The 23,687-nt window shown below is 61.7% G+C and overlaps 2 protein-coding genes across 4 annotated transcripts; one reads left to right on the top strand and one right to left on the bottom strand.

Moving 5' to 3' along the window:
* The first annotated feature begins 528 nt into the window (after positions 1-528).
* PACSIN1 (protein kinase C and casein kinase substrate in neurons 1) lies at positions 529-17,718 on the top strand. Of its 3 annotated transcripts, none has more exons than XM_064472065.1 (10): positions 529-690; positions 12,616-12,748; positions 13,065-13,221; positions 13,364-13,599; positions 13,767-13,922; positions 14,275-14,450; positions 14,749-14,869; positions 14,953-15,077; positions 15,393-15,586; positions 15,948-17,718. In XM_064472065.1, the coding sequence occupies exons 2-10, from the start codon at positions 12,686-12,688 to the stop codon at positions 16,055-16,057; spliced, it is 1,338 nt and encodes a 445-aa protein (XP_064328135.1). In that variant the 5' UTR covers positions 529-690; positions 12,616-12,685; the 3' UTR covers positions 16,058-17,718. The 3 variants fall into 3 exon arrangements, with proteins under 3 accessions (XP_064328135.1, XP_064328136.1, XP_064328134.1); XM_064472066.1 differs by lacking the exon at positions 529-690 and adding an exon at positions 6,148-6,218; XM_064472064.1 differs by lacking the exon at positions 529-690 and adding an exon at positions 12,215-12,363.
* A 2,119-nt stretch (positions 17,719-19,837) lies between these two features.
* SPDEF (SAM pointed domain containing ETS transcription factor) lies at positions 19,838-23,344 on the bottom strand. Its single transcript, XM_064472049.1, has 5 exons — positions 22,895-23,344; positions 21,695-21,892; positions 21,555-21,602; positions 20,948-21,088; positions 19,838-20,864 (listed from the first exon to the last, which is right to left on the bottom strand). Exons 1-5 carry the CDS (start codon positions 23,340-23,342, stop codon positions 20,686-20,688), a joined length of 1,014 nt encoding a protein of 337 aa, XP_064328119.1. The 5' UTR covers positions 23,343-23,344; the 3' UTR covers positions 19,838-20,685.
* Positions 23,345-23,687: the final 343 nt, after the last annotated feature.

The following is a 23,687-nucleotide window of genomic DNA, read 5'->3' as shown; positions in this document are numbered from 1 at the left end:
GCCCAGCCAGGAGATGGGGACCACCTGCAGCCCCCCAGCCTGCAGCACCCCCAGCCAGGCTCGTGGTCTGGGGCGGGACATGGTGGCCCCAGGCAGGGTGCACGGGGGGACTGGAGCCACGTACCTTAGGGCCACCCTGTGCAATGTCCCCCCACAAAGCAGGGCTGCTCCTGCCCTGTTTGGAGGTTTGAACACCCCAAAAGCGGCAGGGGTGGGCTCCTGCAGCTGGTGGAGGGGAGACATCCCCACTGCGCCCCACAAACACCCTGGACCCAGGGGGGCTTTGCCACATGGCACCCCCCCGCGCCGCTTTGGATGGGGAGAGGAGAGGGGAAGGGAGGCTGTGAGCAAACGCTTGCAGGGGATGGGAAGAGAAGAGTGGGAGGGGACGAAAGTGCACAGAGGAGCACAGGGAGGTTGGGGATCCCCCGCCACCGCCACCACCACTGGCCAGGCCACCCGGGGCTCCCTGCTTATTCCTATCCGTCTCTGCAGTTGTGTTTTCACCTTGTGCAGCCAAGGAGTCGTTATGCCGGGACAGCGATTGGTTGGCTAAAAATGCCTCCTTAATCTCCATGCTGATCTTTACCCCACTCCTCCCCATCTGCCGTGACCTTCCTGCCGATGTACGGAGCCAGCCCCAGCGAGAGGCAGCCGGCCCCGCTCCACCAGCGTCCCCACGTCCCAAAGGTACCGCCATGCACCTCCCGGCAGATTTGGGGCTGGCCTGGCTCCTGGCGAGGCGGGAGGTTGTCGTTGGTGGGTTGGCCGGGGCTTGCTGCGGCGAGGGTTGCTGGCATATGGCAGGTGACGGTGGCGGTGTCCCCAGGAGGCGGATGGGATGCTGGGGCTCAGTGCTCCACGACAGTGCTGTCACCCCAAGTCCCCTCCGGTGGTCCCCAGCCGTTGGTGGGTTTGAAATGGGTCCCCACTCTGCACCGGTGGTTGCTTGCTGGGAAATGAAATCCGCTTCAGCAGAGCAGCTCTCTGACCCATTTTAAGCAATTTCCAACTTCTGCCGGATTTTGCCATGCGAGGCTTGCCATCTGCCTCAGGTTCCCCCCCAGATTTCGGGTTCACCTGTTTTTCCTGGCCTCATGGTGTCTCTGGCAGGGTGGGAAGGCAGTGTGGGTCCTGCAGGTCCCTGCCCAGCTGCCTGCACCTCCCGTTGGAGCTGGAGTCTGCTGTGTAGTGGCAGTGAGGGGCAGGGGACTGGCAGGGGTCTGGCAAGGGCAGAGCTTCTGGGGGCTCACAAGACATGGGGCTGGTGGGATGCAGCATGTGTCAACCCTCGCACGGCCCCTCTCTGCGTGCTGTGTCCATCTCCCCCATAGCCCACCCAGGCACCCACCGCACCCAGGGCTCCCTGGGACACATTTGGCGCCATCTTACCCAGTGAACATCACAGGCTCCTGCTCCAAACCCTGCAGTCAAAAGGGTTCAGCCTGCACCAGCAGCCCTTGCCCAGCTCATGGGTGCTCTGGGGCTGAGCTCGCAGCAGAGCCCCCCCAAAACTCCCTAATCCCGTCAGCTGCAGGGGCACAGCCGGGCACCATGACGCCTGGGCAGCTGGCAGGGAGTTGAGGCTCTGCAAGGCGGCTTAGGCTGAGCCCAGGCGCTGCCAGGGGGCTCTGTGCCCCCCACCCCAGCCCACATTCGCCCCCAGGGTGTGAGCTCTGGAGGCACACGGGGCACTAGAGCTGTGATTTTGGAGCTCTGCGAGGGTGAGCAGGGTGGGACCCACTGCCTGCTCCAGGAAGCCGGAGGGAGCAGTGGGGTCCCTGCAGGGTGCACGGGGCTGGGGGAGGCTTATACCCACCCAGGGATCGTGCCTGCATGTTTCGGGCTGCCAGGGCAGAGCTGGAGGCTGGTGCAGCTCCAGGGCAGGAGGGGCTGAGGGATGTGGCACACCCCGAGGTGCCTGGAGCTGCCTGGTGCCATCCTAGGGCTTTGCTACCATTTTATTGCCTCATTTCTTCCTCTCCAGGAAAGCAGGGATGGAGCTGGGGGGAGGAACCCCCCTCTCTGCAGGGCAGCCCCCGGGATGCTGCAACAATTGCAGCAACCCCTGGGAGAAATGCATCTCCTGGCTCATCCCAAGGAGCAGGAGAGCTGCCCTTGCCTGCCTTGTCCTGCCACGCTGCTGCCTCTGCCTGTATCTCCTCTTTGCCGCTCTTGCGCCTGCCTTGGAAATAGCAAAGCAAACGCTTTGCTAAACGGATTAGAGATTCCCCGGCAGCCTCTCGGTCTGCTCCCGCTTCCCTCAGCCCCTGCGCCGCCTTCCCCGGACAAACCCCATTCCTAAGCCAAATATTCAGGGCAAAGCCACTGCCGCAGCACAGCTGGCATGGCTGGGGGACTGCACCATCGGCCCCGAACAAGGACTTGGTGCCACACTGCGGCTCCCATCACGCCTGACCCCAAAACCTTGGCTGAAGCCCTGAGGGTCCTTCCCACCTCCTGGGATTTTGTGTTCCTTTTGCAAGATCCCAGAGAAAACTGGAGAATCCATCAGCCACCACCTCGGTAACAGCTGGCGGTGCTGACCCGGGGGTCCGCACTGATCCATCAGCCTCCCCGGCCGGCGCTGGCACCCTGCTCTCCCACCTCTCCCCAGGGTGTGTGGCCACTGAAGGGGCTGCAGCAAGTCGGGAGCTGGATTTAACTGTAAAAGGATTGAGGAAGGCAAGTCCGGCAGCTGGTAGGCATTGATTAGTGATGTGCACAGGGGCTGGGTGAGAAAGGGAAGGGGACATCAGCACCTGCACCGGGGCCATGTCCTGCAGCGAGCCAAAGCCTGGGTTTGGCTTTATGTGGGATCCCCCTTGCTGGAAATCCTGTGTCCCCAACCCTGCTGGTCCCCCTGGCCATGCTGGGAGGTGATGCTAGCAGGGCCAGGATGGAGTTGGGATAGAGCTGGGCTCCTCCAGCACAGCTCAGCAGGAGGAGTGGCTCTCTCGGCGAGTGGCTCCCTGCCCAGGGACAGACTTTGTCCCTACAGAGCAGCCAGCCCCGCTGGTGTTTGTGCAACACCTTGAAGGCAAACACAGGACCCTGACGTGCCTCTGCAGGTGACCCTTGTAGAAGGAGAGGCTGCATCCAGCCAGCAGCTTCCCAGACGGCCTGAGCCAGCATCCAGCTGCCCTTGGCGCAGCACAGCACAGGGGGAAGGAGGCAGCGAAGCCCCAGCACTGCCCTTGCTGTGGCCATGGGCAATACGTACGGGCTCCTCCCAGGCAGCTGCCTGCACCAAGCTCTGCGCAGTTTCCCAGGAAAAATGGAGCCTTTATGTCCCATCCCCAGCCCCTTCCCCGGAAGGGCTCGGAGGATGCCCCCAGGGCCAGTTATGAGCAGACAAGAAGGGGATTGTTTTGGTGGGAGCTGGGCTTCTGGCAGCACCTGCCCTGCAGCGGGGCCCTCCACAATGGCTGCCTTTTTGCGTAATTGCTTCAGAGCAGCCAATTATCCTCTGCTGCTAATTAGAGATGCAAAATAGCCCTGTGCTTGCATTCTCCCAGCAAGCCTGAGAGGGCTCCTGGGACCAGCAGCACATCTGTGGCGGGGGCGCAGCCTGGGCAAGGGGCGAGAATGGGGACACTGGCCCCATCCGGCCCCACAGGCCCCATCTCACGCTCCTCTCTGCCCCGGCATTGAGTGGGAACAGGCAGCAGGAGGCCAGGGATGGGCTCGGGATGAGCAGCATGCTGAGACCCCTCTCTGTCCCCATCCCCAAGCACCCATGGAGTCAGGGGCTCTCCCATTGCTCCCAGAGACAACCAGCTCAGCAGAGAGCACCATAACTGGGGGGTCTGCCGTGATTTAGGAAATGCATTCTCCTTTCCTTGCTAGGGAGGCAGACGGGAGCAGACCATGCTTGAAAATCCCCCCCTTATTCTTGCAAAGGCTGGCACTCACAACCGAATGATGGGCAGAGCGGCTGATAGCTGGTGGCATTTCTCTCCTCTCCTGCCCACACCGGCTGGCTGCGCAGGCAGGCTGCTGGCAGCCATGAGAGCACGGTGTGGGCTAATTTGCTTTGCTTCTCAGTTTGCCGTGGCGCTCGAAGAGCCATAATTTCAGAGCGGCAAGTGGCCTGATAAATCAGGGCTTATTTCCTGCCAATGCTGGCTGCTGCTTCCCACAAGGAAGCTCATTTTACAGGAGAGGAAATGACTTACCATGGGAAATAGTAAGCAGTGGGATGGCGAGAGCCAGGGAAAAGTTTGTTCTGGCCAAGTTTTTGGTGAAGGAACTGACTGACGCTCATTGCTGGAGTCTCCTTCTACCAGCACTGAGCAGCCTGAGCTGCTGGGGAAGGAGATGTGGGTCGTTCCTACCTGCGTGGACCACATCTGCCACAAAGCTGGTGGCAGCAGGCTGTCAGCACTGGGAAACTCCCCCAAGTCACTAAGGTCGGCCCCATCACCCTCACGGAGAGAGTTTGTCACCCAATGCTTAATGCCGAGAACACTTGCTCGTCTGCAGCACAGATGCTGTCAGGGCAGAAGGCAGCCTGGGCAGCCCAGCAGCATCTGCAGCGACCTTGTGCTGAGAACTGACAACTCATTGCATACAAGGATGATGATACCCTCTTAATCAGAGCCCTCCATTTCCTCGCCCTTAAACGCCAATGGGCAAAGATCCCCTGGCACCTGCAGGAGCCACAGTCCATTAGATCGCTTGGGTCTTGCATGCTGCTGCCAGCCAGGCACGAAACATTTCGGGGGCGTTTCTGTCTGGCCATGAAGTGGGAAGACACGCTGAGATGGCATGAAGCTGGAGGGAGCCAGAAGGCAAGCAGGACGGAGAGTGCCGCTGAGCTACATTAAGCAGTCGAAGGCGCTCGTTAGGGGAAAGCTGAGCCGGCGTCAGAGGCCAGCAGAGCCTCCCGGGACCGGGTCGCATTCTCTGGGCAACCCGATCCAGGCGGCAGCGGCCCGGCAGCCTCATTACCGCAGCTTCTGCAGGCGGCTTCGGTTACTCGGCTGGAAGCGCTCATCTCCTGCTGGCTTTTAATTTCCCTGACATCACCCATGAGCTGGGGAAGATGCAGGCACGGGGCATTCGGGCAGTTGAGAGGGGGAGACCCTGTCTCCACCCCCACCCACATCCACCCAGCTCCCTGACAGCCCCAGCCATTGGGGTGGGAGGGCTCCAGCCTCCTGCTCCCCCCTGGGACCCCCATCCTGTGATATGCCCCAGTGACACCAGGCACAAGCCCTGGGGCTTGGGGGGAGGCAGATGGCAGCGGGGAGGAAGCTGCCCAGCTCCCTGGCCTCAAAAAAGCCTTGCCGGGAGCAGCCCTCATCACCCCTTTTCCCAGCTCGCTTTCCCCAGCCCAGACCTGCCGGGTGGGAAGGACTGTTTCGGCTTCTCCCGCCAGCCTGTTCCCAGCTGGCACATTTGGCAAGGAGGCGGCACCGGCTGCGTCTCCAAGGGCGCTTTGGGGTGTTTGTTTCTGCAAAAGCTGCGTTCAGCCCTAAAATCCTCCCTGCAGCCGCTTCCCGTGGCCCACGGAGGTGGCAGAGAGCCCGGAGGAGGAGGGAGCACATTGCTCTGTCCTGTCCCAAAGAGCAGCGGGACGAGGGCCCCCGGGGTATCCTCACTCAGCTCCCCAAAGAGCCTCCCAGCAGCACAGCCTAAGGGGGAAGGAGCCCATTTGTGGCCCCAACAGAGCCCTGCAGCGACAGGCAGTGCCACCGAGGCCAGACGCCCACATGCCCCTGGCTGCAGGCTCCTGGCACCCCACCACCTCCCCCATCCCTGGGCCGCAGCACCCCATGCAGTGGGGTAGCCGTGGCCGGTGGGTGCTGAGCACCCACCTGGCAGCGAGGGCAGGTCCCTGGGGACAGTGCCCTGGGCAAGGGTCTCGGCATGGCCCCGAGGGGACGGCAGCGGGGGGCTGGCAGGGGCTGGCAGCAGCGTAGCACCCCGCGGTGGGTGCAGACCCTGCGGGCAGCAGGCCCAGGGTGGTGGTGAGGGGTGTCCACCACCCCCTCCATCCCTCCCCCCTTCCCCCCTCCCCGGATGATTTTTGCAACCTTTGCAGGCAGCGGCTCCATCCCCTGTTGCCATGGCAACGGGAGGCTGCAGGCAGGGCGCGCTCCCGCGGCCGTGCGCGCCGCCGCTGCTGCACGGCTGGTGCGGAGCGGAGCGCAGCGCTGCCCGCCCGGCCCGCCGGAGCCCCCGGGCCCCCGGGCCCCCGCCGCCCGGCCCAGGTAAGCGCCAGCCGCTGCGGGACTCTGCCTGGGACGGGGCAGTGGGTGCCCGGGTCACCCGTGGGGATGGGGCTGCGTGGTCCCTTTGCGCGGGTGGGGATGGGGGTGCGGATGGGGATGGGGGTGCGGGACGCCCGGGTGCCTTGCAGCGATGGGGAGGGTGTGGGGGGGACCTGCTATGCAAGGACCAGGCAGTACGGCATGGGCTTGCACCTCCCCGCTATGGCAGGACACGGTGTCCCCTGAACCCTTCTGCAAGCCAGGGAGGCCAGGGGGGACATGACCTTCACCCCCCCGTGTGTCTGATGGGGTGCCGGAGCAAAGGACACCCCATCTGCGACGCTGCCATGCTCCCGGGTTTGTGCCTCAGTTTCCCCATCTGCAAATGTGAGGGGGAACCTGTGCTGTCCCCATCATCGCTGTCCCCCTGCCCAAATGAGTGCCTCACACCATCACTTAAGCCCCTCCTTTTGCCATTGTCACCCCAGCTTCCCCCTTGATCCCCCCCACAATCCCTGTGCTTTCCTAGCCCCTCTCTGAGCCCCCAAATCGCCTTCTACCACCATGGACAGATAAAATACTGCTGTCCCTCCACATCACCCTGCTCCCAGCAGCCCCATTTGCCTCCTGTCACTGCCAGCCCCGGGTCCATCCCACCAAGATACAGGGGATGGGACCCCCCGTGCCAGCATGTGACGGTCTCTCTGGTTTCCCCCCTCCCTGATGCGGAAGCGAGGGGATGGCACCGCCGTATCCTCCACCACTGTTGTTTGCTACTTCTTGGTTTAATTGCAAACCTCATATTTGGATTTCTGCCTAAACCCCACTCCTGGGACCACAAATATCCCTGCTTGAGAGTCCGAGCATCCTTGTTTACAGTGGCAAGCGAAGGCAGCAGGCTGAGGAAAGCTGCAGAGCTGGAAGGCGACTCAAAACCCCACAAGCTGAGGCTTAGCCCCCGTCTCCCTTCCCCAGGCCTGAGCACATGCATGGGGTTGACAATCTTGCCTCTGCACCCCGCTGTGGTGCCTATCCACATTCCTGGCACATCCACTGTACCTGAGCTGGACTGCAAGCTCCCCTGGAGAAAAACACTTGTGTTACCTGCAAATGCCTTGCATATTTCCAGAAATCTTTGCATAAGGCTTGTAAAATCCCTAGAAGACTTTGATGGGTGTCCTGCGCTCTGAGCAGTGTAACTTTGGGGAGCGCAGGAGGAATGTGAGGGTTTCTGCAGAGCACACTCGAAATGCAAAGCCATTTGCTGCCAAGGCTTGGAGCAAACACGTCTCCCCTGGCTACTGCAACCTGGCAACACCTACAGCACGTGGCCCCCATCCCAGCCAGCGAGGTGGGCGTCCTCCCATCTGCATGTGGGACATGGGGCTCCCGGTAACGTTCCTGGATCATTGAACCGTGTTTGCAAATGCTCTGGTTTTAGTGAGCCTCCAAGCCCTGACCTGGCAGGGTCCAGCGAGCCCGTATTGCAGCCGCTGCCCCCAGTCGATGCAGGCAACTTTAATTGAAGCAAGGCGGCTGCCGCAGGCGCGTCCCACACAGGATTCATTGGAAAAGTGGCTCCCAGAAGAAGTTTCCCACCATTACCTACGTGCCACCTCCAGGGACCTGCTGTCCTCGCAGCTACCTCGTGCATTGCTCGAGCAAACACATGCACCAGGTCCCAGCCAGCCCCACAGTGCTGCCCTGGCCCAAATCCCATGGCGGAGCACCCGGTATACAGGGAACATCCGTCCCCTCCCACCTGGTCACAGTTCGGCTCTTTGCCCCGAGGCTCCAACTCGACTCGAGTTGCAGCCGGAGGGGTTTTGCCAGGGGATGCAGGATGGGGTCCTGGCATGAGCTGTTTGGAGCCTGCTTGCATGGACCCGGTGGCTTGGGAAGGGCCCAGGCTCACCTCCCGCCTGGCCCTGGGCTCCATTTGATAATGAGTGGAGAGGATGCGTGTTCAGGCTGCTCACGCCCCTCCAGGCTGCTCAGCCCCTCGCCCCAGCTCGGCTCCTGCCTCCTCACCCAGTGCCTGGTGCAGAGCCTCTGCCAGCGTGAATCAGCAGCACCCGCTTAACTGTTTCCTTGCAGGGTCCACGTCGGCTCTGGAGAGGGGGGATGGTTCAGCCACGCCACAGCCAAACCCCTCTGCACCCCCTCGCTCCCTAGGCTGTGACCCTCACCAGCCCCACGGGAGCGTTTCCCTGCCCCAGCCCCAGGGATTGCACAGATCAGCTCTGCACCGGTGGGAAACCAGCAGCCACCCGGCTGGGTCAAAGCTGAGCAGCAAACCAGCAGCAAACCAGCCTCTTGCAAAGCACGTGGGCATCACTGGCTTTGCCTGAGAAGCTGCCATCGTGCCAGGGGCATCTCCCCCCCATACTTGACCATAGCAGGAGCAGCACGTGAGCATCGGTGCCCGTGCTGGATGTGGCGCTGAGGTCGGGTGCTGCCAGCGGCCGATGCAGCAGCGTGGCAGCCTTGGAGCCGTTGCGGTGCGGTGGGAGACACTGCTGCCGGGCTCCCCGGAGGGTTTGCGGGCAGTTGGGCTCTGCTTGTGGCGCTGCCCTGGGCTTCCTCAGCCATTGCTACACCGTTTGTCTTTGCCGCGAGTGGTTTTCATGTGGCGATAGCAGCGGTGCGTCATGGTAGCATTTGGTGCTACGCCCCCCCCGACAGAGCCTCAGCCAGCCCCGTGCCAAGATAAGGGAGAGCAGATGACCTTCCCTGCGGCCAAAATCCCAAACCCCAGCCTGACTCCCTTCCGCTAAACCCGCTCATCCTCAGCCTCGTGTGCTTACAAAAGAAGCCAAAATGTAGCAACTATTTCACACTGCAGCCCCACAGACTTTTTGGTTGACAGACCAGGTCAGTCCCAGCATTTAACTGCAATAAAACTGGCTCAGACCATTGGGTCCTTTCCAACTGCTGAGCTTCGGCTTCACTGCCGGGAGGCCCCGGGTAGCTACAAGGCAACAGTGTGCAGCAAATTACCATCCTGTCCCCAGCTCATGTGCACGGGCAAACAGGGGTCCCCAGTGCCCTCGGCTTGGGCGGCACTTGGGCTGGGCTGGGCTTGGCTCCGTGTTGGGACGCTGTGATTGCAGGAGGGGTTTGCAGCAGGGAAACATCATGCGTTGCATCGGTTTGTGCTCGGGGTTGGTGTAGGGGAGCTCCCCACTCGCTCTGATTCCCGCAGATCGAGCCCAGGTGCTAGCATGGCTTCCCTCTTCCCTGGATGCTTTCACCAATAATTAATCGCTGACTCCCCTCCGAGCCCCGTCAGCGCTCACAATCCCACAGCAGGGCTCGCACCCAGCCCTCTCCTGTTCGCCATGAGTGTGAACCTCCTGTCCTGGGACAGGATGGGGACAAAGATGGGAGCAGGGTCGGGGAGACAGGCTCACTCCGTGCTCTGCTCCCCTCCTTGCAGCACATTCACCACCATCCTGCCTTGACAAAGGGCTCTCTGCAGCAGGAGAACCCACACCGGGAAGCTCTGCAGCCCCTCCTGGCTCTTGGTCCCCACTGGGCTCAGCTGATGTGCCATCAGGCAGGATGGGGACACGTGCAGGCAGCTGCTTGTTCCCTGTGTCACGTCCCCATCACCTGCTTTTTGGCTGCAGCAGAGGTGCTGGGGCCAGGGCAGCCAAAACACCGAGAGGCAGAGCAACCTCCTTCCCGGACACAGCCTCTCCCCGGGGCTGGGGCTGGTGCTTGGCACCTTACCGGGGACCCCAGAGCCCAGGATAGGGCACCCCCATCCGACAGCACACCCCAAGGCTGCCGCACCAGAGGTTGCACATTTAATGGCAGTGTTATGGCAAAGGCAAAGAGAGTGGGGAGGGTCAGGGGCGCAGCTGTCCCCCTCAGAAGACCCAGCTTGTCCCTCTCGCCCTGGGGGACTGCAGGAGGGAGGCAGGCAGGCAGTGTGGATGCTGGCCCAAAGCTCTGCAGCCCCTGTGTGCCCCGGCTGCCCAGGGTCTTCTGCCAGGGGCAGGAGACAGCAAAACTGGGCTGTCCCTGCCTGTGTGGTGACAGGGCACTGCCGGCAAGGGCTGCCGGCTGCGGGAGGAGAGGCAGCTGCCCATGCCCACAGTGGCAGCAGCACCAGCCCTCTGCATTGCAGCAGCCTCCTGCCTGCGCAGGGTCGGTGACCGTGTCCCCGGCCCCCACGGAAGGCAGAGACCCCCTTGCAATGCCGGCACCGGCAGGAGATGCCCGGTGGGTGAGATGAGCTGCAGCAGTGCTCAGCACCAAGCGGGCTGATGGGGAGAGATGCAGGGGGGAGGCTGCTGCGGGAGCAACCCAAGGGCACGCGGGGGCAGGAGCTGGGACAAATTTCACCGTCACTTGATGCCAAACGCTCTGTGGCTCCTCTCCAGCAGCTTTGTCGAAATTTGAGGCTGGGGGGTGCAAAGCAGAGCCCCCTCAGCTGAGGGTGCCCGAGTGGCAGCACGTGGCTGGCGCTGGCAGCTCGCCACGCCGCGGCTCGGTTCAGCCGCCGGCACTGCGGGCGCCGGGCATCACCGCCAGCCGCCTTGATGCGAAGCGATGGGCTGCGCTGGCGGGGCCGGGGCGGCGGGCGCGGGGCTGCCGCATGCTGCGCTGGCAGCCAGGGCGGCCCAGCATGGCGGGGGGCACACACGCGTGCGTGGGCATGCGAGGGTGGGCATGCGTGGGGGTGCGTGGCAGGAGTGTGGCAACAAGGCGGTAGCGTTAGCTGGGAAGTGATGCAGAGCCAAAAATAACCCCCAGGCTGCAGCTCCGACCAGGTAAAGGCGAGGAGTGGGAGCTGCGGCAGCCATGTCCCGCAGTGCCCCACGGCCTCGGCTGCTGGCAGTTTGGTGGGGGCAGCTGGGGCTGGCTTGTGTGCCTGTGGGTCCCGGTGTACTCCCAGCCACGGGTGTTCTCCCTCCCTGGTGTCCCTGCCCTGGAGCAAGGCTGGGTCTGTCACCCCATGGATGCCCTTGCCATGCCAGCACAGCCTCTGCAACAAAACAAAGAGCCAGAGACCAGAGGCACAAGCAAAGACCCCCGTGCTGAGCCCCGCACCGTGCCTGGGGTTTGCAGGAGAGGTGGCCACACGTGGCACCCTGGGGGTTGTGCCACCGCTGCGGGTGCACCAGGGCAGCCTGTGGGTGTTTGGGTTGGGTGCTTTCACAGATGGGGAGGGCTGTGGTTGTGCCGTGGGTGCCAGGCGGGTGTGGGCGCTGCGTGTTGCCGGCTGTGGGGAGACGGTGCTGGCGGCGCTGCGCACCACCACGGTCCCCCATCCATCTGCGTCTCAGCGGCTGAGCAAGGGACAGTCACGCGTTTATTTTTAACCGGCTGGGGAGGGCGGCGGGGATTGGTGCCTCTCTGGTTATATCACTAAATCCCTGCCAGGCCCTGTTAGTTCCAGCACAGCGAGCCCTGCGCCTTGCTCCAGTAACCGTTTCGGCCCCCCATCCTCCCGGGGCTGTGCCCTGCAGCCTCCCTGCCCTGGCTCATGGGCTCCTCAGGGCCGGCTGTGCGCACAGCTGGAGCGTGCATGCACCCACCAACTGCTCCCCATGGGTGGGCACCCGGACCCCGCGCCCCCCAGCTCTTCCCTGCCACCCCATCGCCCTCTCCCAGGTGCAGGGTAGGATGCAGGCAGCCAGGTCTCCCTTTGCCTGCTCCACCTCCCTGGGAGAATTGATGGTGCACAGGGATCACAGCCACATCCCGCTCCCGCAGCCCTTTTGGGCATGGGGCGGGAGGAAACTGGGGCACTTCATGGCGACTTTGTCCCCAACCTGGTGGCAGATGCCGTGTGGGACAGGCCCAGCGCTTCCCCGCAGGAGCACTGACAGGACCTGGGCAGGATGGGGATGACGAGGATGCCCATGGCCACTGCGGTCCCCTCTCTGTTCCTATGTGATGCCACCCACCAGACCCCAGCCCCAGCCGTGGCTCTTGGCAAAGCGGCAAAGGGTTAAGCCGTGCAGTGAGGCCACGTGATGCTCCGGGGATGCCGTTTTTCTGACGGATTAGGGTGGAATATCAGGACGAGAATTTCTTCAGGCGGCGCATCCCTTCCCCGGCCCTGCCACGGCCTCTCGCCCCACGCTGCGGCTCCCCAGGGACGCGCGGTGCCGAGCCAGGCCCCCGGCCGGTGAGCTCCCTGCTGTGCTGCTCCCCGCGATTCTCCCTCCCAGCTCAGCTGGCTTCAGGGGGATTTGGATGGCACCTTGGGGTGATGCGTGGGGGACACTGGAGGTGTCTGTGGGTCCAGAGCTGGAAGAGGCACCGTCCCCATGCCCATTCCTATCCCCTGCAGCCTCAGGCTTGTCCCGTGGTGCTGCGGACAGGAGGGATGGGCGTCCCCTGCTCTCCCCCCCATGATTTCCTCCTCTTCTCCCCTCAGTGCATGAGGCTGGTGCTTGCCCAAGAGCCACCCAGCACCCGCACTGACGCCTGAGGCAGCACCGGGAGCCATGTCGGGTTCCTACGACGAGTCGGCGGCGGCCGCAGAGGAAACAACCGACAGCTTCTGGGAGGTGAGTCCCAGCTGCCCTCTCCTCCTGCGGGGCCCCCGCTGCCGTCACCGCATCCCAGGGTGTCCCCCGGGCTGGCGGGGATGGCGCTGCGCTCTCTCCCACAGCAAGCCCTGCCTGCAGGCATCCCTGCCACAGTGGCTTGGGGGTCCCAGCCAGGTCTCGACCTTAGCTGCTCCCAAGGGGCACAGAGTGACTGAGGGAACTGAAAGGAGCTGGGTTTGAACACCCCCAAAGCAAAAGCTCCATTCCTGCACCCCCAAAGTGCCACAGCTCCCACGCCTGCCTGTCCCCATCCCCATCTCCACCCCCCTCCCAGGTGGGGAACTACAAGCGCACGGTGAAGCGGATCGACGACGGGCACCGGCTCTGCAATGACCTCATGAACTGCATGCATGAGCGGGCCAAGATCGAGAAGTCCTACGCCCAGCAGCTCACCGACTGGTCCAAGCGGTGGAGGCAGCTCATCGAGAAAGGTACCATGGCTTCCCCAGGGGGAGACTTTCCCCAGGACAGCTGGGTTCCATGGGTCTCTGTGCACCATCACAACTTCACCTGGTGGAGGTGGCAAGGGTAAGGGCAGTGGAGTGATGCTCAGCTGTCCCCTCTGCCCCCCAGGTCCCCAGTACGGCAGCCTGGAGAAGGCGTGGGGTGCCATCATGACGGAAGCGGACAAGGTGAGTGAGCTGCACCAGGAGGTTAAGAACAGCCTGCTGAATGATGACTTCGAGAAGGTCAAGAACTGGCAGAAGGATGCCTACCACAAGCAGATCATGGGAGGCTTCAAGGAGGCCAAGGAGGCTGAGGATGGCTTCCGGAAAGCCCAGAAGCCCTGGGCCAAGAAGCTTAAGGAGGTGAGAGGAGAAGTGCAGCGTGTCCTGGGGCACCCATGCTGTCTTCCAGCTCTGGCTCTGGATTCCTGGTCCAGGCTGGGAAACTGGGTGGCACCTCCCTGCAGGCAGAGGGATGGGCAGGGGGCTGTGACTGTTACCCTGATGTCCCTTCTCTCGCCTCTCCACAGCTGGAGACAGCCAAGAAAGCCTACCACCTGGCATGCAAGGAGGAGAAGCTGGCAATGACCCGGGAAGCCAACAGCAAGGCGGAGCAGTCCAACACCCCCGAGCAGCAGAAGAAGCTCCAGGACAAAGTGGAAAAGTGCAAGCAAGATGTGCAAAAGGTGTGAGCTGCTGACCTGCTCTGGGCTCACCAGGCATCAGGCAGGGAACACCAGTGGAAATGGCCACCAGGCCCTTTTTCCCCCCATTCATTCCCCTTTTCCCATCCCTATGCTTCTGTAGAAGGGTGAGGATTTGCAGGCAGTGCTTAGGGGAGTGTGAGCAGGGCAGAGATTTACCCTGCTTATTGGGGCAAAATCTCTCCGGCAACAAGGCTGCTTTCACCCACAGAGGCTCTTGGCTCAATCTGGACTCCCCCAGCATGGTGACCTACAAGCCAGACCCTCTCAGCACCCAAAAGGAGCCCCTGAGGTGCTTGAGGTATAACCAAGGTACCCTCCCACATCTTTGCAGACTCAGGAGAAGTACGAGAAGGTACTGGATGAGCTGAACAAGTGCACCCCGCAGTATATTGAGAGCATGGAGCAGGTCTTTGAGCAGTGCCAGCAGTTTGAGGAGAAGAGGCTCAACTTCCTCAAGGAAGTGCTCCTGGACATCAAGAGGCACCTGAACCTGGCTGAGAACAGCAGGTAGGTGCCTCCTGTGCTGGCTGGGCAGAAAGTGCCCATGCAAGGTCTCCTCGTGCTGCCTGGAAAGTAAACCAAGCCCTGCAGGGACCGAGTGTTTCCAGAACAACCCATCCCCTGCAATTCAAGGGAGAGGGATTTCTGGCCAACACGATGATCACTAAGAGGTACCAGAGTGGCAGGAGGACTGTGCAGGAGCCTGGTGCCTCCCAGTGCCTTGTAGGACGTGACACAAACTGGGCATGTCCCAGTTCCACCCCACCCCCACCCGCAGCACCCTGACCCACGTCTCTCCTCGCAGCTATGCCAACGTCTACCGGGAGCTGGAGCAGACCATCCGCCTCTCGGACGCGCAGGAGGATCTCCGGTGGTTCCGCAGCACCAGTGGTCCCGGGATGCCCATGAACTGGCCCCAGTTTGAGGTGAGGCTGTGCACCCCACCCGGGGTGCTGGCAGCCCCGTGGGGCAGCCAGGTGCTCAGGGGCCGGTTGCTCTGTGCTTGCAGGAGTGGAACCCAGACCTGACGCACACGATAACGCGGAAGGAGAAGCAGAAGAAGGGCGAGGGAGTGACCCTGACCAACGCCAGCAGCACGGGCGAGACGGGGGCACCAGCAGGCGAGCGTGGGAGGTGAGGGCCGGCGTGGAGGAGAGACGTCACGGGAAAGCATGGACTTTTGCCTGGGCAAACATTCTCAGTGCTGTGGGGACAGACAAGGGGTGTGGGTTGTCCTCAGTGATGGCCACCACTCTTCTCTGTCCTCCCTCTGTGTCTTGCTGGACTTGTCATTAGCTGGGGTTCCTGCTCAATGGCAGCCCCTGCTCCCCTGTAACCTCGGGAAAGCCACAGCATCCCCCCAGATGTCCGTGGCACACGGTGCCTGCTCACCCCACCGTCCCCCCACCCGCTCTGATGGCCCCTCTCCCTCCTTCCCCCCCACCCCAGCGTGAGCAGCCACGACCGTGGGCAGACCTACAGCGCCGAGTGGTCCGACGACGAAGGCAGCAACTCCTTCAACACCAGCGAGGCCAACGGCGGCACCAACCCCTTCGACGAGGAGTCGGCAGGGAAGGGCGTGCGGGTGCGGGCTCTGTACGACTACGATGGGCAGGAGCAGGATGAGCTCAGCTTCAAAGCAGGTACGGTCCGTCACCGGTGCTGGTCGGCTGGGGTTTGCCTGCTGGAGTTGTGGGTCCCACACTGCTCCGCTTTTTGGTGTAAAATCCCCCAAATAATTTCTGGGTTATCCCAGCCCTTCAAAATATTGAACTGACAAAAAGAGGAAGGCATAAGCTAAGCCCAAACCCAGGTGGGACTGGAGAGGTGGTGGGATGGGGCACGTGAGGTCTTATGGATCACCCCTTGCCTTTCTACCCTATGAACCTGCGTGTTCAGGATCAGGCCCAGAAACCCCCACCAGCTCCCTCCAGGGGAGAAATGGGAGGCAGAAGAGGCTCCAACACCTGCAATAAACTCTCCCCTTCCCACCGTCCTCTGCAGGTGATGAACTAACCAAACTCGGTGAAGAAGATGAGCAAGGATGGTGCAAAGGGCGCTTGGACAACGGGCAGCTAGGTCTCTACCCTGCCAACTACGTGGAGGCAATCTAAGTCTTGTGGTGTGCTCCTTATCGCCGTCAGCAGATAAATCCACCCTCCGTTGTCTCCATCTCTCCACCAGCCAACCAGCCATTTTGCCGTCTGGTCCTTCACTCCTCACAGTTAGAGATTCAGACATATTTTCCGACCAAGCTTTTATTTTTTTAAGAGTTGTCTCCGAAGAGTATTTTGCATAGTCGCTTTCTTCTTCTTCTTCTAAGATAACGTGAAGCGAAAGATGACGTTGTCCGTTCGTCTACATTAGTTGATTTTTTTCCGAGAGAAAAGCCGATACCTCAAGATCTTAAAGCCCAACCAGTGAGAGCTCCTGATTGGTTGGTTTTTAAAGATACTGAAATCATGAGCCGCCCTCTGATTGGCTAGAACTGTTCTGAAATGCACGGCGCTGAAGCTCCTGGGACTGATCAAATTCACCCCAAAAACGAGAGGGAATGGAGTTTAGCTCCATTTTTTTTTTTGGTGTTTCCATGTTCTTCTCCCCAGTTCACCCTCCCTCCCCGAAGGAGAGGGATGGACGTCCCCTCCTGCCCCGCAGCCACCCAGCTCCAGCCGCGAGCAGGTCCCTGGTGGCACATTGAGAGGCCCAGGGGAGGTGGGACCAGCCCTGCCATGGAGCTTGGCAGATGGCCTGCTCTTCAGCTTCCTCCTCACTCCTGAGCTGCCAACATGTCTGGAGCAGGCGGAGGCTCCCAAGCCGATGCCCTGTGTGTGCTGCAGGGAGCAGCATCGCCCTTCGCCAGGGCAGTTATCCAGCACACACCAGATCCAGGGTGAGATGGCCCTAAAATCCACCGCTGCTCCCAGGAGGACCCGCCACAGCCCGATGCTGCTGGAAGCACCTTCACACCCAGCCTGGGATAGCGGGGACCAGCTTGGGTCCCGCTGGGGATGGTCCCCATCCGCCCCCTTCCTTAAGAGAGGCAGGAGCAGACCAGGGCTAGGGGATAAGCAACATCCAGCCTTGCAGGGTGCCGGCAGGAGCTGCAGCCCGCCGGAGGGCGAGGAGGGCTCAGTGCATGCAGCAGACCCCAGCCCCGGCAGCAAAGCAGCTGCCGGGTGAAGATGGCTGAAAACAAGACACGCCAAAGCGGGGGAATGCTGCAGGCTTTCCCCATCGCTTTTCCCCAAGGGGCTCTACCCCTCCCGCACTTGGGCTCTGCAACCAGCCATGGCATGGACAGGACCCCCTCAGCACGCACGTCCACTGCCACCCAGCATGGTCACCCAACCCCCGCACACATCTGCCATCCCAAGCTCTTCCCTCCAGATCATCTCATTTCTTTTTCCACACCATCACCCTCAGCAGCATCGATGCCATCATCTTCCTGCACGCTCCTCTCCTGACCGCTCCATTGTTTCGTGAATTTTTTGGCCCCAGGGATCAAGTGTTCTCGCAGAGGCAGGAGATGCACCATGTGCTGGGCACGGTGGGCGAGAGCCGCCCGGCCCCGCGTCCCCTGCCAGGTATGCAAACAGGAAAAAAAACCACAAAAAAAGTCAGAAAAAAACCCAACCAACCACCTGTCTCAGCAATGCACCCCGGTTTTTTGTACATTGATTGTGTAATTTAAGAAGTATATATATAATATATATATATCTATCGTGATTGTATTACCGTGGATACAACAACAAAAAGCAGCAAGTGAAAATAACTGAGCTCTGTAAGCGTCCTCTGGGTCTGGGTCCTCGTTTGCCTCCGTGCGCCGGTCTTGCCCCCCGTGGAGGCGGCTGTTGGGGTTATGAACGCCCTGCCCAGGGTGGGTGCTTGAGCCCCCCGTGCCATGGGGAGGTACAGTCACAGCTGCTGCACCCCCAGGTAGGGATGCCCCGACCCTGAGGCTTTGGGGTGCAGTGAGATGGGGGCACTCAGATACATTGCTGGGGTCCTGGGGGACAAGGGGGCTGCAGGAGGTGGGGAGGAGCCACTGCCTTTGGGGGCCCCCCATACCAACCTGCCAGGCAAAGCCTGGTGAAGCCCACGGCGGGGATTCAAGATAAAGCAGTGCCAGCAAAAGCAGCCGCCCCCAACCTGGTGCTCCCCCCTACCCTGGGCAGGGGCAGACGGGAAAGCTCCAGCACAGTGAGGTGATGCTGACAGAGGCGACAGAGCCTCCCGGGCTCCCTACGAGCCTTGAAACCTTGGGGAAAATGATTTGCAGGTCACCCACCCCCTCCTCTCCCGGGAGAGCTGGGGCAGCCCCAGGACAGGGCAGAGGCTGAGGGGGACAGGAGGAAGCAGGACCTGGGGCATGGGGGCACTCCCTGTGCTCATGATGGGGAGAGGACAGAGCAAAGGGAGTTATTTTCCCTTATTTAAGGGATGGAGCTGCAAGGGGTTTGGGAGAGACCCTGGCTGTGAGCCCAGCAGCACTGGCTGCCCATTCTGCAGCAGTGGGCATCTGCTAGGCGAGGTCCCCACGTCCCTGGGGACACCATGTCCCTGGGGGCACCCTCCCCAGCTGGCAGCAGCTTTCCTCACCGTTTAACCCCTTTCCATCCCACCTTCTCCTCAGGGACGTGCAAACCCCCTGCACCTTCGCCCACCCTGCCAAAGGGCTTGCGAGAGGGACATGGGATTTAGGGCACCTGTACCCCCAGCCCATCCTCCCGGTACTCCCCACGCTGGCTGCAAGAGCATCAGTCACACACAGGAAATCACAAGACATGTTTTGCTTTTTTTCCCCCTCCATTTCTTTTTTTTTTTTTCCCCTTTTCCAGAGACCAAGGCAGTTTTCCTCCTTCCCCTGCTCCGCTCCTCTCTCCAGCCACCCTCCATCCCTCCAGCCGCCGCACTTGCAAGGCCGGCCGAAGCACATCCGCTCCTCTGCCATGTAAACAGTATGAAACAGGCAGAACAAAAAGAAAAAGGTGTTACAGGCAGCTATTTTAAGTTAAAAACAAAAAGGTCAACAACCAGGTGTTTTTTTCCTTTCCTCCCACAAAACATCTCGTAGGTACCCAGGCCTCCTGTCTACCCTTGTTATTTGAACCTAAACCACAACTTGCTGCCAGCCAAAACCAAAAAGCAAATAAACAAATAAAAAAATTGTCATATAAAAGATCAACGTCACCAGGTAACTTAGACTCTCATGAAATGTGTAGTTTAAGCAACCCCGTTTTCCGTCCCAGCGTGGGCTCAGCAGGGTGCGTTTCAGTTTTACTGTCCAGAGGGAAATGGCAGAGCTGCCAGCTCCCTTTTCCCAAACACGGGAATCAGGCAGTCCAAATAACATCCAAATCAAGGGAGGAGCCCTGTGCCAGGGACAAGGACCTGGGGGCTCCAGGGGTCTCTGGGTGTCTCCGTGCCCAAGGATGGTGCCCTGGCTCAGGGGAGCCTGCAGGGATGCCCTGGCACGCACGGCCCCACACCTGCGTTTTACAGCTACTGCCTTTGCAAAACACCCATTTTTCAGCCCCAAAGCCCTGCGGAGGGGAGAAGCCAAGCATGTCCCAGAGTGGGAAGTGAAGGGGGGATGCGCCTGTCCCGAGGGGGTGCCCGTGGTCCCCCGGGTACAGTTACCCTGCACCCAGCTCCCGTGGCCGGCAGCATCCCTGGGTGCTGCAGTGCTGCCGGTGCCAGGCTGCTCCTGCGCGGGTCGGGTCAGCGCAGGCCCAGCCAAGGGCAGCTGTGGGTGCCATTGTCCCGGCTCATGCCAGGGCTTTGTCCTCCCCAAACAATGGCCAGGGCAAAGCCACCCACAGCCAGCACCCAGGAGGGAGGGGGGGAGGGAAGAGCCCAGCCGCCAACCCCCCAGAATTCAGGCAGCCCCTTTCTTTGCAGCTGAGGATTGAGATGCAGCGGAGGACAGAGCCCTTGGCCACGCTGCTGCCCACCCCGAACAGGGATGAGGGCTGGGAGCTGATTGCTGGGGTGAATCCGGAGCAGCCCAGCTGCTGCAGCACACCAGGTCACTCCTGATGGGCACCGAGGGCAGCCGGTCCCACGGCTGGCCCGGTGGTGGCATGGGGACAGGATCTGGCTGGAGGGGAGTGTGGCCCCAATGGGGTCATGTCCCCCCAAAAGCAGCCCTGGGGCATGATGTCACAGGGATATTGAGGTCTCCTGCTGAGATGTGCCCTTGGCCTCTGTGTCCTGATGATGCCCTGGGGCTGCAGAGTGTGAGGACAACGTGCTGGGGGCAAGAGACCTGGGGGCAGGACTCCTGCATCCCCTCAGCTCCTCCCCTGGGTGGCCCCAGCCCTCTCCCACCTTCAATCCCTCCCAAAGGGCACCAAGGCTGTGGGGAGCCCTGCGTCAGCCACAGATTCATCTGCCTTTATCTTACCCCAATCAACCCCATGTCTCCTCCGCCGGCCCTGAATTCCATGCCCACCCCGCCCCGGGAGCACTCGCGGGAGACGAGGGCTCTGCACAGTCCTTGCCCTGCACCTGGGCACTTTGGTGGTGGTCCCTAAGCTGGGGGCTCATCTGTCCCCTCCAAGGCTGCGGGGCCAGAGGAGTCCTATGGTCTGCCGTTGGTGGCCCCAGAGGGCGTCGAGCCTCTCGCACCCCAGCCGTGGTCCTTAGTGCTGGAAGACGGTTTCTGTGGCTGGGAAGCAGAGGGAGGCGGCAAAAGTCCCCATCCCTCCCAGGACTCAGCCTGTCCCGCCGCCACCACTCAGACTGGGTGGACAAACTGGTAGACGAGGCGCTGGGAGATGTCGGGTTTCCGGATGATGCCTTTCTTGTAATACTGCCGGATGGAGCGGCTCAGCTTGTCGTAGTTCATGGCCGGGCGGTTCTTCCGGATGCCCCACAGACGGGCCACTTGTGCTGAGTCCTCAATCTTGAAGATGCCTGGGAGGGAAGCGGGGCACAGAGGGTTACAGCCTCGCCTGACCCCCCTGCACCCTCCCCAGGGCCACCAGAGCAACACCCACCTTTCTCCTTGTTGAGCCAGCGGATGAAGCGGCCGTAGTTGTGGGGTTTCAGCAGCAGCTCTTTGAGGAACTGCCAGAGGTGGATGGGTTGGCCGGCGCAGGATGAGTCCACCTCGCTGTCCGCCCAGCTGGCATCACCTCCTGCTGCAGGAAGGGATCGGGATGGGTGAGATGGGGGTGAGGAGAGACCTCTCTGCTTTGCACTGCCCCCGGGATGTGCATGAGTCCTCATCCAGGAAAACCCGGCTCGATGCCTGTGGGTCTCTGGAGACTTATTCCAGGCACTGGGTCTGAAAGCACCACTTTCTCCCCCCCATCTTGGAGCAGGGAAAACAGCTTGGTCCTGCCCTTGGGCAGCCCCACGGGGAGGCACAGAGTGTGGGACAGGGCCGGTGAGGGTCTTGTGGCCATTTCCCCTTTACCACACCTTGCAGACAGCCCAGGGGCTGCTCTGGGGCAGAGGGAGTGCAACCACAAGGATGCTGCTGCAGCCGCCGCTCCAACGCACAAGATAACTGCAATTAAGCAGGGAGCGACCTCTCAAATACCCCAGACCTGCCCTGAGGCAGAAGTGAGGCCAGTGGAGCTGAGCCTGTGCAGAACTCACCGCAGCATCTCACATCTCCTGGGGCGGCTTTTTCTTTCATCCAGGCAGCTGGAAGGGAGGAGCAGGCAGTCAGAGGGGCATCTCCTGCTGTACAGCATCGCCTGCCCTCCCCTAGCTCCCTCCTGGTCCCTGGCACCTACCAGACTTCCAGATGTCGAGGTGGGCATGCAGGATATCACCGCAGGCAGGTGAGCGCTGGCAGAACTGCTCCTCAGACATGGCACACAGGTCCTTGCCCGACAGCTCCTGGAAGGACTTCCCGATCTGTGGCAGCCGGTACTGGTGCTCCGTCCACAGGATCCACTTCTGCACATTGCTGGGGCTCCAGTCCACAGGGTCTGGAGGCAGAGGGTGAGCATGGCCAGTCACAGCCTGGGCAAAGCCCGGGGAAACTCAGCTCACCCCACAACGGCCTCGGGAACCCTGCCCCTCCTGCCCTGCTGCAGCACCAGGGTGAGAGCAACCCGCTCCCAGCCTGCTCTGGTCTCCAGGGACAAGACTGTCCCATTGCCACCTCCTTTTCTTTGGGAAGCCTCATCCAGCCATTTGGAGCCCCACTTGCTTCCTGCACAATACCAGGTGGCACCAAATTCTTCAAGGGAGTGGGTGGCAGAGCCTGCATAAACCTAAGCACATCCCGTGACTGCTTGTGTCGCGGCAGCGATGCCCCAAGGAGAATACGCCAGTGATGCCCCATGGCAGCAATACCCCAGCGACCTCGGTGCTGGGCTGTCCTTGTCCCCTCGCACCCAACCCCATGCCCAGCTCTGCTAACATCAGCTGGCTCAGGCTGACCCCAGCCCCACAAGCTGATCCGCCTGTTCCTAATGGCCCAGGGAAAATGGGAGAGAGAAAAGGATAATAAAAGTAGCATTATTTGCTCCTTTCTACTGCGCACCCCCCCCAAGATGTGTGCAAGGCTGAAGAGCACCTCGATAGCGATGCTATGGGAGGGGAAAGGACCCCCAGCTCACGGGAGGAGACGGGCTCAGCACCTCTCTGGCTCTGCGGCACTGGTTGGGTCACACTGGCACCCCACATCCAGCACAGGGCTCTGCCTAAAGCTCTGCTAACCCCTGCCTCAGCTTAACTCCAAGCCAGCGAGGCTGGGGGGGGTATTTTGCTGGCATCTCTGGGCTTTAGCAAACAGCCCTGCCCTGGAGCAATGGCCGGGGGAGCCAGGCAGCAGCCACCCTCCCCCAAACCCCAGCACCTGGTTGCAAAGCCCCGAGCTGCAGCATGGCTTTAGTTCCTGCACCGGCACATCCCTCCCTCGCTGCACCCTGCGGCAGGGCCGACCCTGCCCGCAGCCCCCCGGGCAGCGCTGCAGGGGCACCCACCTGCGGCGATGTTGAGGAGCTTGCAGGCCGTCTCGATGTCCTTCAGCACTTCGCCCACCACCATGCTCTGCACCTGCTCCAGCGAGTGCTCCTCCAGGTGCAGGCTGGCCTGCAGATCCCCCTCGGCCCCCAGCCCCAAGCCTTGGCTGTCAATGATGGGACATTGCTCCGGCTCCTTCTGCACCTCCCCTCGCCCACCCTGGGCATTGCATTGGGACGGTTCCCCCATGCCCTTGGTGGCCCAGGCGATGTCCTCGGAGTAGAGCATGTCGAAGTAGTGCAGGCAGAAAGCGGGCAGGGGCTGCTCGGGGGTGGCGGGGGGGCTGGGGCTATCTGGGCAGCCCCAGCTCCGGGTGTCGGGGTCCTGCGGCGGCGGCAGCAAGGCAGTGTCTGGCCGGGCAAGGCGGCTGGGGGGCAGAGTGGTCAGCCCGGGGCTGGCGCTGCCCATCCCTCCACTCAGCACTGGCTCCAAACCTGCCGGGAGAGGAGGAGAGGAGAGGCTCACCCCAGCACCGATTCCTGCCTTCCCGCCCAGCAGCCAGGCACAAAGGGAGGAACTAAGCCTGTTAGAGGGGAAAAAAACCTCCAAAGAGACCCACAGCGTCCTGTGAAGCCTCAGATGAATGCAGGCTCGGGGTCAGCCATGGGGCTGGGGGGGTTCTCCTGATTTTGGGAGGACCAGCCACAGCAGCCAGCAGGGAGAAGGCGGCTGGGGAGCGAGCAGGTCCTGGCCGCCGCAGGCTTTTAGGGTCTTCCCCCAGATTGCACGCTGGGTTGGAAGCAGGTCAGTCCC

This window comes from Phalacrocorax carbo, chromosome 23 (assembly GCF_963921805.1).
Source record: "Phalacrocorax carbo chromosome 23, bPhaCar2.1, whole genome shotgun sequence".
NCBI lineage: Eukaryota > Metazoa > Chordata > Aves > Suliformes > Phalacrocoracidae > Phalacrocorax > Phalacrocorax carbo.
Note: the sequence above shows the minus strand (reverse complement) of the source record. Positions and strands in the feature narration are given on the sequence as shown.

Coding starts and splice junctions, on each gene's coding strand:
- PACSIN1 (XM_064472065.1), top strand. CDS start 12,686: ATGTCGGGTTCCTACGACGAGTCGGCGGCGGCCGCAGAGGAAACAACC. Junction 13,923..14,274: donor GCAAGCAAGATGTGCAAAAG/GTGTGAGCTGCT, acceptor ACATCTTTGCAG/ACTCAGGAGAAGTACGAGAA. Junction 14,870..14,952: donor TGAACTGGCCCCAGTTTGAG/GTGAGGCTGTGC, acceptor CTGTGCTTGCAG/GAGTGGAACCCAGACCTGAC.
- SPDEF (XM_064472049.1), bottom strand. CDS start 23,342: ATGGGCAGCGCCAGCCCCGGGCTGACCACTCTGCCCCCCAGCCGCCTT. Junction 21,089..21,554: donor AGGAGATGTGAGATGCTGCG/GTGAGTTCTGCA, acceptor TTCCTGCAGCAG/GAGGTGATGCCAGCTGGGCG. Junction 20,865..20,947: donor CTGGCTCAACAAGGAGAAAG/GTGGGTGTTGCT, acceptor CTTCCCTCCCAG/GCATCTTCAAGATTGAGGAC.